This window comes from Triturus cristatus, chromosome 7 (genome assembly GCF_964204655.1).
Source record: "Triturus cristatus chromosome 7, aTriCri1.1, whole genome shotgun sequence".
NCBI classification, from domain to species: domain Eukaryota; kingdom Metazoa; phylum Chordata; class Amphibia; order Caudata; family Salamandridae; genus Triturus; species Triturus cristatus.
In genome coordinates, this window is record NC_140590.1 from 267,067,658 (window position 1) to 267,079,887 (window position 12,230).

Consider the following 12,230-nt stretch of genomic DNA (forward strand, 5'->3'; position numbering starts at 1 on the left):
ATATTTCAAACCAATTATAAACGTTTTACACATTTAATTCTCATAAGTATGATCATTATGCAGTTAAGAATAAGATGTACATACAAAGTTTGCATAACTACATGTATAAGTCCATCTCAGACTTAATTTGGTCCTTTCATTACAAGTGTTAAGTTAAAATCCCTTCATTGTTTTCACTACCAATGTAGATTAGCGGATAAGAAAAATTATTTGGTCTGGTCTACTGACTTCTAATTTCTCTGATACATTGTACGTTATATTTCATTCAGGACGAACAAAAGACAACCATCTGGAAGGAGAGGTTGTAACAGGACCAAAATTTAGCTCTGTCAAAGGCATCACATTTGCAATTAATAGATAGCATATAGGAATATGCACAACTCTTAAACACACATGATCATTAACAGACAGTAAGTAAGACTCTAGGTCCGGCCAAGATGTAGATTTGGCAAATAATCCTTTACCAAAGGTTCAGAATCTTAATTTGTGACACAAGAGAGCTTTCACCTTTTTAGGGCTCGCGCCTGCGTTGCAGTCCGTAGCACTGCTCGCACAGCTAGAGCCCTTTTGTATGGGGTTCTGAAAGCTGACCAAACGCTCATGCGTGTGATCAGGCTTTCGCCGGCTGGTATTGGCATTCGCGTGTTTTTTTCTTTTTTTTTTAAAAGGCACGCGATTGGGCAAAGGCGGGCGCATGTCCCACCTTTGCAACGCCCATTCCCGACCGTATCTAGCACGCGCAGCAGCACGCGTTTGCCTCGCTGCCGCGCTCCCTCCCCCGCTCCTCTGTGGTGTGCGCGCACTACTCGTTCCCCCACTGCTCGTTGGTTTTTGGCATCCACCAACCACTTCAAGTTCAACATCCGATGACTTTGTCGGTACATCGAGCAGTCACTGTGTCTGATTTCTTCTAGCTCATGCTTGCTACATTTGTTTAGTTTGCAAGCGCCGAGATATCTCAGTTGGTGAATGTAATGATATTGGTTTAATGGTTGAGTCGTCAACTCTGGAACCTCCCCCTTCTATGGCCTCTGCTGGAGAGGAGCCGGGCGCCTCTCCCTCCGGTCGTCTCCTCCTCCTCCACCCCTTTCCCTCCTCAAATTCAACGGCGTTTCAGTGCCGGACCATCTTCTAAAGTTATATTCCGGGTTCGGGGAATTATGCAGCAGAAGAGGCCCAAATTATGCATCAAAGGTGCTTCAGTGCCAGACCATCTTCAAAAGTTATATTCCGGGCTCGGGGAATTATGCGGCAGAAGAGGCCCAAATTATGCATCAGGATCAAATAAATTATGCGGCAGATTGTTGTATTTGTGCAAGTGGTTTATGGCTCGGCTCGTCCACAGCTCTGAGATCCGTGACAGACCCGTGGCTTGGTTCTCCCTGTTAATTTTGGATTGCCCACATATATTCTGCACAAATATTGTTTCAAAAAGAGGCTGGCCATCCGGGGGTGCTCTGGCCGGGTGGACCCTGAATACACACAGGTGAAAGCACAGAACACGTACAACGAGTTGTGTGTTGCCGTCTTCTCACTTTGCTAGCACGTAAACGTACCATGTCGCCCCCCCACCCCACACGGGTATGTATCACTGCGCCGGGGAGGAGGGGGGGCGGTAGAGAGAGACCACGCAAGGCGCTAACCTACTGTGATGAGCAGATAGCCCCTCTGAGTTACTTCTCTCCCCTCCTCCCCCCACCTCCATTACCTCCCCCTTTCCTCTGTTACCTCCCAACCCCATTGTTACTTCTCACTCACCTCCCTCTCACCCTAGTCCACCACCCTTGCTTATCCCTCCAGCGCCTGGCCACCCTACCCTCCACCTCTCTTACTCCTAATAGCTTCACCACCTCGTGATGTGCCCCCTCTCCTCAGCTCTGTCTCACCACTGTCCACCCCTGCCCTATCCTGACCCCCCTTGTCATCTGCCCTCGTCATCACTTTATCGTCCACCTCCTGCGCCTCCTTCCCCCCGGCACACACTCCTATCTTTACCTCTGCCCTCTATTACAACCCGGCAGACTGCCCCACCTACTCGTTCACCCATTTGTCTCCCCTCAGGTCTCTCACCACTGCCTGCGGCCGCCTCATACCTGTCCACCCCGTCCCCCATCATGACCTCTCTCGTCACTGCCCAGAGCTTTCCCTTCGCTAATCTGCCCCGCAGCTCCCTTACTCCTGTAGAATCTTATCTCCCGCTCACCCCCTCAGCAACCCCCGCTCTCTCTCCACTGCCCCATGCTCTCCCCAATCTAATCTGCCCCGCAGCTCTCTTACTCCTGTAACTTCTTCTCCCAGCTCTCTCAGCACTCCCCCCATCTCTACCACCCCTTACCTCTCTCCCCCTCTCCGCCGGTCACTGTTTCTAAACATGCAGGAACAAGCATTGAAAATGTAATAGGTCTCGCCTTTGATTAAGTTAAAGCCATTTGCTTTGCTAATGGTATTGTATAGCATAGCAAATGGCTTTAACTTAATGAAAGGCAAGACCTATTGCATTTTTAATGCTTGTTTAAGTAAGCACCCACAGTGTCTCCAAGGCTGCTCTTAAAAATGTATGTGCTTTTATGCTTTTGGGAACATTTCCTGGGCAACAATTTCATTCTAAGAGAGGCACACTGCCACGCAACTATTCTCAACTTGTAAACAGCATATTCTTATGCAACCAACCTCTACTGATCATATTCTCTCAGCCCAGCAACTGGGGACAATTAGGGATATGTATTAGCCAGTAAATTCCCACCGCAGCACAATCCTGGACAGCTATGTTCATTTCAGAGAAACACATTCCTAAACAGCCACAATAATTTCCTAAGTAGCTCATCCCTAGCAGCTACCACAGCTCTTTGGCACCTCCTCTTAGTTCTTGAGCAGCACAATGAACCTCTATGTTATATTTTTGAACAGCACATTACGAGCAGTACTTACCCCTCTAAATATTTTCTTTTTTAGCTCATCCACGTCTCTCACTCTGCCTTCAGGGTCCAAGTGCTTCTCCCACTCCTTCTCGGTTACTGGCTTCTGCCGCTGCACATGAGGCCGCTCGCCCAGTTCGGCTTGCTACAACACATAACTGGAGACTAGTACATGGCATGCATCAGTCAGGACCTTAAGTTGAGTCTAAGTGGCATGTAACAGTGCACTGATGGCCTAAAAGAAAGGCTCTGGTACAAGAAATGTGCTGTATCTCATTCCACATCTAAATACAGCATACCAAGGCCTGGAACCAGTCCCATACAAAATTGCCAATACAATCCATAACACAAAAATAAATGTATCGGATTCAGGATACAACAAAGCATGCAATCAGATGCAGCACCTCCAGATACGTGACTATTTTTATCCCCTACTCTGTAAGAGAGAGGTTAGGCGGTTAGTGCCCTGAACTCAACAAGCTGGGATAGAAATGTCAAGCATTCCAGGAATTATATTTGTAGGGATGGCCTTCACCGAGAGGTTGAAGGAATCTCACCATGGGGTCCTAAGGGAAGGTGCAGGTCAGCTTCATCAGTCTACATATCTATTTACTGGCGTGTGTTTATAAGTATCTTATCAGAGGTCTCACAACCAATGTCATTTTCCTGCTATCTTTTTTATAGAAACAAGCATGTTGTTTTCTGAGTCACATAAGTCGCCATTATTTTTAACTGATGTTACATCAGATACAACTCAACAAATAAAGACTGTGGATTAAAAAAACAATCAGATAATAGGACCTCGAAAAGAGACTATCAACAGATTGGAGAGGTGGACAGATTATCAAAGGGGCTCAATATGTGGCAAAAAAGGATCAGTGAACTATAGATCTGTGGGGACATCAAGCAGTGCAATAATAAACATGGTCACCAAACTGGGTAAACTCAAACAGATGACGGATCACATGACCTGAAAAAAGTGAAGGCTCAAAGAGTTATTATTTCTCAAAACATCAAATAGGAACAATAATAAGAGCTAGTATTTCACTTTGATACAAACAGGTTGGATCATGGGGTAATCGCATCACATTGACCTTAACCATAATGTAAGACCCAAAAAACACAAAAGGTGATGGAAGGCTGCTTGTAATAAGTCTAACCACTGGCAATTGCTTGGGATAGCAGTCCAACCCAGCATTCCATTACTCACCATACCACCTCAGTTTGGACCAAGCCATAAGCAAATCAGTAAACACCTGTCTATTTTTGGGGTCTTAAACCAAAATGAGTGCAATGAGTGGACTTCCGGAATCCTGGAAAAAATCTATACTGGTCCCGATTTTTAAGAAAGGGGACCGGAGCTCAGTATCCTGCTATCGCCCAATTTCCCTATTGGATTCCCTGGGGAAAGTGATGGGACGAATAATTCTTGGGCGTTTGCAGGAGTGGGCGGAGGCTACTGGTATCTTATCCGACCTACAATATGGGTTTCGTGAGGGCCTGGGGACCACTGATCAAGCCTTAAATCTATCACTTCTGATGGATAAATATGTAAATGTTAAGGCTGGAGCTCTATATATGGTCTACGTAGACCTATCTGTCGCATTCGATTGTGTCAGCCACGCTAAACTCTGGTCTGTTCTGTTAGAGATGGGGGTGGAGCAGAGTGTAGTTACCTTTGTGAGGGAACTATACTCAAATGCGACCGCCAGGGTGAGGTTTGGGACCAGTGGAGAACTCACTGCGTCGTTCGGTGTGGAGAGGGGTGTCAGGCAAGGATGTGTCCTGGCTCCCTTTCTCTTCACCCTTTATACCAATGGCTTGGAGGGGGAGATGCTGAGGGGGGCCCAGGACCTCCCTTTGGTAGGTAATCGTCCAATACCGGCCCTTCTCTACGCGGACGATGCAGTGATACTGGCCCGCACTCCTAACAAACTACAAAGGGCGTTAAGCAGGTATTCATCCTTTATGGCCACCTTGGATCTCAAGATCAATATTGGAAAAACCTTTGTTATGAAGGCAGGGGTTGGTAACAAAAACAAAACTAGGGCTATTCACCTGAATAATGAAAAACTGGCGAACACAGAGAAATATCCCTATCTAGGTGTGATGATTGACCAGAAATTGAGCTGGAAAGCGGCAATTGATGTGAGGAAACTTCAATTTATCAGAACTACCACAGCGCTTGTAAATTTCTCCAGGAAATTAGGTAAAAAAGCACCCTTGGAAATGGTTAAAATCTACAAAGCTAAATGTATTACAGTGGCTCTGTATGGAGCGGGTCTGTGGGGCCACGTAGCTTTGGATTCTATCCAGGGGGTAGAGAACACCTTTTTGAAGTATCTTCTTGCATTCTCTGCAAATTTTCTTTGCCACTTGGAACTGGGCCTTCCCTACGTGGCAGATTTGGCGAAAATACAGCCACTTTTACTGTGGCACCGAATTTGGTTGTCGGATAAAACAGCCTTTTCACAAACAATAATTCAAGATTGTAAAGCTCTGGAAAATGCACACAAATCTAGGTGGCTATCCTATGTTAAAATATTTTTAACTGACTTGGGGTTAGTAAAATACTATCATGATCCCTTATTAATTCGGGAGATATCGAGGAAGGCCTTTCAGAAACTCTGTCTAAACCACCTCGAAGAACTGAGACTTACTTCTGAGGTCATGAAACAATCAGTCAGACACACCTTGACTGTTCAGACAGTATTTGGGATGCAGCCTTACCTAACCTACAATATTTCTGCTTATGAATTGTTTCTTTTGGTTAGGTTTAGGCTGAACTTCTTCCATCGTCTAGTTGCTTTCCCGTCGAGAAACAACTCGGCAAAAAATGTACCTCCCTGTCCTTGTGATGGGATTTCTACCCAAACTACAATGCATACCATCCTTTTCTGCAAATTACTCATTCCATTATTAAAACGGATGGGTTTCCGAACTTGTCGCCCAGCTTTTCTCTTTCTACAGTTACTGGACGGAGCGGGGTTGGTTTGCATTGTTTCTAATTTTTTGCAGTATATTTCGCGTCATAGATCTAACTTAGGATGATTTTAATGGGATTTAACGATTGGGAAGGGCCAATGATGGGATCTGAGTGTTTTTAATTTATGTTTTAATTCATATTTATTATATGTCTGATTTTACTACTTCTTCATGGTTAAAATATATTGATGCACTTTATCCAGCCATTTTATATGCACTGTCACCTTAGCCGTGATCAAATTCCCGAGATTAACTGTGTATGTATTCTTGTTTGATTTTTAAAATTTAAATCCAATGAATTTTTTTAATGATTGTACATTTTTATGAGATGTTTTAATACTTTATTTGTATGTGTATCTTTTATGACCTGTCTTCGGAAGCTCGAATAAAGAAGTTTTTGATTTGAGTGCAAACTCAATAATTGAATGTATTATCCAATTATAATTTTTATTTCATTTTCTTTCAATCCAGAGATATTTTTGCTCGGCCAACACATGTTTCACAACCACATTTCGCTTCATCAGGGCCATAAGATATATTTGATGTACAAATGCCAATTTGGACAATGTGGCACAATGTTTTGAAGATATGATGATCAATGATATGTTCTTCATATGTACCACGAATACTGTTTTAAAGTGTGCTCTGTATACTGATATTCTGTGTCTATGTTTACAGACCCCCCCCCGATGTAGTCCAACTATCGGCCATCGTACTGATAATACTGTGTGGCTACAACTATTTGGAGGAACACTAGAACACTAGCACATTGGCAAACCCTGGCTGTTGGGCAGAGATTTCAAGTCCCTTACCCCGGACTGTAGCTACTTCTAATGCACATACACTCAGCACATTGGGCCAGATGCATCAAGCATTTTTCTCCTCTCAGACGGGCAGAATCACAGATTCGGCCCGTTTGCGATTGCAAAAAATGCTTTTCCGATGCAGCAAACACAATTTTGCGATTCGGTAACCTGTTACCGAATCGCAAAATGGGTTTGCCATTCGCTATCTGGATGGGGCGTGTATAGGGCATCCCTTCCAAACAGAGAATCCTAATGGTATGCATGAATGTTTTGTGACCGTGAATGCTGTCACACAACATTAAAATTTTACTACCTACTTCAAGTAGGTGGTAATCCATTTGCAAATGGGAAGGGGTCCCCAAGAGACCCCTTCCCCTTTGTGAATGTTTGCAAAATCGTTTTTAAGAGCAGGCAGAGGTCCACCGGACCACTGACTGCTCTTATTAAATGAAAAGAAAACGTTTCATTTCAGTTTTCAAAACGCATCTCGTTTTCCTTTAACCCCTTCGGTGCTCATGACGGAATGGTTCCGTCATGACCCACGGTTGAGCTGTGCTCATGAGGGAACCATTCCGTCATGACCACGCCCGCGCAAGATTCCGTCAGCACAGCGGCGGAATCTGCGCAGCATCGAAGGGGTTAAGGAAAACAGGCTACATTTCCCCCCCAAAAAATTGCTTTATTCAGCAGGCCACCATCCCTGTGATTTTTTGCGGTTCCTAGGGGGTCGCAAATTGTGACCTATTCCATTAATAACAAAACAAGAAAAGAGTGTATCCTTAAAAAAGGACATCCAGTTCACTTGCTTTTAACCAGGAGCCTTTAATTCCGAAAATTAAAATTATTGGGAGGACAAAGGCTTCCTTTTAATTTTCCATTCACTTACCATACTAGGATTCACAACTTCCAACTAATACGCTCCGCTATATTAAAGCGTTGTAGCACACCAGAGATACATTCGGTATCTCTGGTGGGGACCCTATGATGAAGCATGTCACCAACCAGGTTGGTGAGTGAGGGTTCTTTTATCACCTTGTAGTGACTCCTTTTTTCTGACACATTTCTCCTTTTTTAAGGATACACTCTTTTCTTGTTAGGTCTCGCCTGACCCAGCGCATGCGCTGGTCTGGCGAGACTTATTGAGAGGGCTCCAAAAAGTGCTACCAGGCCAGACTAGAGCTACAGTGCATGTGCGCGGGCGCGCGCGCCGCGTTTTACCGCGATTACTTTCACTTTCGCGGCCGCACGGCCGCTTTGATGTTCTCCGTGAGGCTTAAATAGATTGTAGCAGTTAAAACAAGCATTGGCATAGCCAATAGGTCTCGCTTTTTGGACCTTATAAGTGTTTAGTTATGCAACTGTTGCATGGCTAAACACTTATAAGGTCCCAAAGGCGAGACCTATTGGCTATGCCAATGCTTGTTTTGTTGTTATTGATCCAGGGGGACTAAGAGTGGTTCCTTAGTTTTTCTACCCTCTCTCTCTTGCTGTTTTGTAGTATCTAGGCAGCGCACAGCTGTGAGAGTTACCCTTCTGAAAACCTCTGACTTTTGTACAAGGCAGCAATATGGAGAACACAGGCCTCTCATTCACTGACGAAGAGGTCGACGCTTTGTTGGCAGACCCCTCTCTTTTCTCGGATCCGTCGATAGCACAGACCATATCCCAGACGACTGAATGGGATAAACTTACAGAACAGAAACGTAATCGAATTCGCACTATTCTACATGGCACAATACTCACTGAATATCTACGAAATAACATTGCAACCAGGGGACTCTTAGTAACAAATGCACCCCGTATCTTTCTAGATGATCTCGTCTTTAGAAAAGAATGGGCCCAGATCGCGTGGCACTGTACCCGCGACTGGTTAGTGCTGATTATTAAAACAGCCCTTAGACTTTCTGAAGCACTAATGGTGGAAATTCAACTTACCGAGACACACTTCAGAGCGACATTGACTGGTTACAAAAAAAGATTAGAAGAACTGAATAAGGAGGTCAATGAATATAAAGACAACCTTGCACAATCTAAAACCCAGAAATTTCAGAATGATCTTAAACGCTTTGCTTTCACCAAAGTATACCCTTATGCTCACCCTGATTATACCCCTCCACTCAAGAATGCTGATCAATTGGAAACATCAGATGAGGATGGGTCTACTACAAGTGGTTCTAGTAGTGAAGGTTTTAGACCTAGGCAACGCGGAAGAGGTAAAAATAGATCTTACCATTACCAACAGAATTGGCCAGCCTATCCTAATTCAGGGGGTGGTGGTTTTCACAATCCATACCAACAACACCAGTTCCCAATGATGAGCTGGAATCCCAATTTCATGCCTATGCCCCCATTCCCACAAAAGTCTTTCCAACAAAATTCTTTTCGGCCGCCTTTTTTAGACAGGGGCCGGAGAGGTCGGGGCAGGAGAAGAGGGAACAACCAGGTCCACTGGGAACAAGAAGAAACAGTGGGGAACAACACTCACAACACTCGCAGCAAGGCAGGACCAAGCAACCAGAGAGTCTAGTTGTTAACCTCTCTTCCGTGAAATTGACTGAGGCAGAACAGGCAGTCCTAGAAAAGGGACTAGGTTTTGTTCCAACTGCCCGTTTGGATCGGTTTCACCTTCATTGTGAACTTGCTGAGTTCTTTAGAAAAATAAGGTTGAAGTTCTTTTTTGAAAAACAAAAGACTGTTGAAATTAGACTTCTGTCAGTGACACTGGTCTTCGTGTTAAGTCTACATTTACACCTCCTCCACACATGATCCCTTCTGAAATCGTGACTTTTGAACAGGCAGTCTTTAATGATCTTGAATCTTTTCAAGAAAACAATGTGTTCAAAAATTTGAGCACAGTGGAATTTCAAGCATTGCAATCCTTACAGTCAAATCCCTCTATTGTCAATAAACCAGCAGACAAGGGGGGTGGGATCGTAATCCAGAATACGACTGATTACGACAAAGAGTGTAGACGGTTACTAAGTGATCTTAGGAACTATACTCCTTTACCTACTGACCCATCCCCACTATTGAAAACCACCATCATCAGTTTGGTTGACCATGCAGAGTCCGCTGGTTATATCACCAAACATGAGGCTGATTTTTTGACAACAGGAGTAGGGGTGATCCCCTACTTTTATACTCTACCAAAAATCCATAAGAACAAATCACCTCCACCGGGACGACCGATAGTTTCGGGTATTGGATCACAGTTAGAACCCCTGTCTAAATATTGTGATTTTTTCCTCAAACCGTTGATTAAAAAAACTTCAACTTACCTGAAAGACACAAAAAGTTTTTTGGCCCTCTTACATGACCTGAGAGTGGATATGGAATCAACCATCTTGGTGTCTCTGGATATTGAGAGTTTGTATACGAGCATTCCCCAGGATGATACTATCAAGGTCCTTGGGGAAGCCCTGGCGTCAGCTCCTTGGGATTTTAGGACCCCGAAACAGTTTGTCATTGAATGTGCAACACTGGCATTGAAGAAAAACTTTTTTGAATATAAGGGCACCTTATATTTACAGTCCACCGGTACATCGATGGGAAGTACCTTTGCCCCCAGTGTGGCAGGGCTGTACGTTCATGATTTTGAATGTAGAAACATCTTGGGACCAACTAATCCTATTTTATCCAATATAATTTTTGGGAAAAGATACATTGATGACGTTTTTGTCATCTGGCAGGGTTCGGAAGGTGTTCTTTTGGACTTCTTTCAGTGGATCAATACTTGTGATCCCAATTTGACTTTCACTCACACCTTCAGTAAACATGAAATTATATTTCTCGATGTTGTGATAACAAAGACAGAGGGTGCCTTACTCACGAGAACATATTATAAACCGACAGCCAAGAACAATCTGCTAACCTTTTCCAGCTTTCATCCAAGACCCCTAAGAGAAAATCTCCCTTACGGACAATATTTGCGGATACGACGCAATTGTAGTAAGGTTGAAGACTTTCGTACACAATCTAAAGATCTGACTGAAAAGCTGAGGAACAGAGGTTATCCGGAAATAATCTTGAAAAGGAGTTGTAAAAGAGCCCGTAATCAATCTAGAGAGGTTCTTTTAGAGGAATCACAAAAACCAATTGGAGACGCCCCGTTGACTTGTGTCACCACATACAGTACAGCATCCAACGCAGTGTCGAACTCCATCAAGAAACACTGGCGTATTCTTACGAGAAATAACTTGAAATGGGACAAACCCCTTTTCTCTTTCAAGAGAGCAAGAAGTATCAGTGATTCCCTGGTACATACTAGACCAAGGAAGACTAATGGTGCTGAGGATATTTCAGTTCTGACTCCCTGGGGTTTGCCCCGTGTCACTGGGCATTTTCCATGTGGGTCATGTAGTGTTTGCCATTTGACCACACCAACTAAAACCTTGCCTTTAGACACTGGCAAAATTTGGACCCAGAGATCACACACCAATTGTAATACAACCAATGTGGTGTATATGATAATATGTCCTTGTGCTATAAGATATGTGGGCATGACCTCTTGCAGAGTCAAACAACGAATTTGCGAACATCAAAGCAATGTCCGTTGCAAAAAGAACACAACAAAATTGACTGATCATTTTTTGAAATTCAATCATACACCTAATGATATGCAATGGACTGTCATCGAAAAGGTGAAGTCGCAAAAATCTTCTACGCATTTATTGTTTGAAAAGGAACAACGCTGGATTTATCGATTATCCACTAACATTAACGGTCTCAACGATAATATTACATGGGGTTCAGTAATGAGATATTGACCCCTGCGAATATTGTTGACTCTCAGGTTATTCCATTACACTAGGAGATCGAGTGACATTCATTTAAGGGCAATAGGGAACAACCCTTTCTTTCCCCTTTCTCTGTAACAATCTGTAGTTCGGTGACACTTATGCATGGTCATTGCTAACTATTTACAAATACTTTAGGCGAGACAGTGCATAGTTATATAGGGTTAATAACCACAAGACCATAAGCTTGTTAAATACCCTTCGTTTCTTTCTTCTGTACCCGTTGGTCGCTTTCTTCTGTGCTATCGACGTTTCCATACTTTTGTCCATTTTGAATAAAGTTGGTTGAAAATGGAACGCTCTATGCGGTTAGCATTCTAGCTCTATTCCAAATGGTGTTTACGTCAAATCTGAAATGTCCCGTGACTCGTGACCTGTTACAGAGCGCTGGCTGCGTTTAGCGAGGTTAGCGTTTCAGCTATCCCATGAGTGGTGTTTATGTAACAATTGATACACCACGTGATCCGTGTTTATCCCGGAAGTAATCTACCGTGTTTTGGCGCCGCATGGTAGTGCCAGAATGGTATTTATACCGCGGCTCGGGAGATTTTTCTCATCTCCAGGTCTGCTGGGACCCCCTAGGTGTAATGGCCGGCGGTCGACCCTCTGCGAAGTAAGTTTTCATTTTGGTGGCAGTTTAGTTCTAGCGTTCTCATAGAGGTAGAGACGCTAATTCCACTCTTTTTGCTACCGATGACTTTAGATTCTGATGAGGCTCCCGCCACCTG

At 43.9% G+C, this 12,230-nt stretch overlaps 1 protein-coding gene across 2 annotated transcripts in view; it reads right to left on the reverse strand.

Moving 5' to 3' along the window:
* TBC1D17 (TBC1 domain family member 17) overlaps nucleotides 1-12,230 on the reverse strand; it is a 556,250-nt gene that overhangs the window by 275,770 nt on the left and 268,250 nt on the right. For both annotated transcript variants that reach the window (XM_085616191.1, XM_085616192.1), the window contains exon 8: nucleotides 2,929-3,060. In XM_085616191.1, the coding sequence (XP_085472317.1) occupies nucleotides 2,929-3,060 (132 nt within the window). The remainder of the gene's footprint in view (nucleotides 1-2,928; nucleotides 3,061-12,230) is intronic.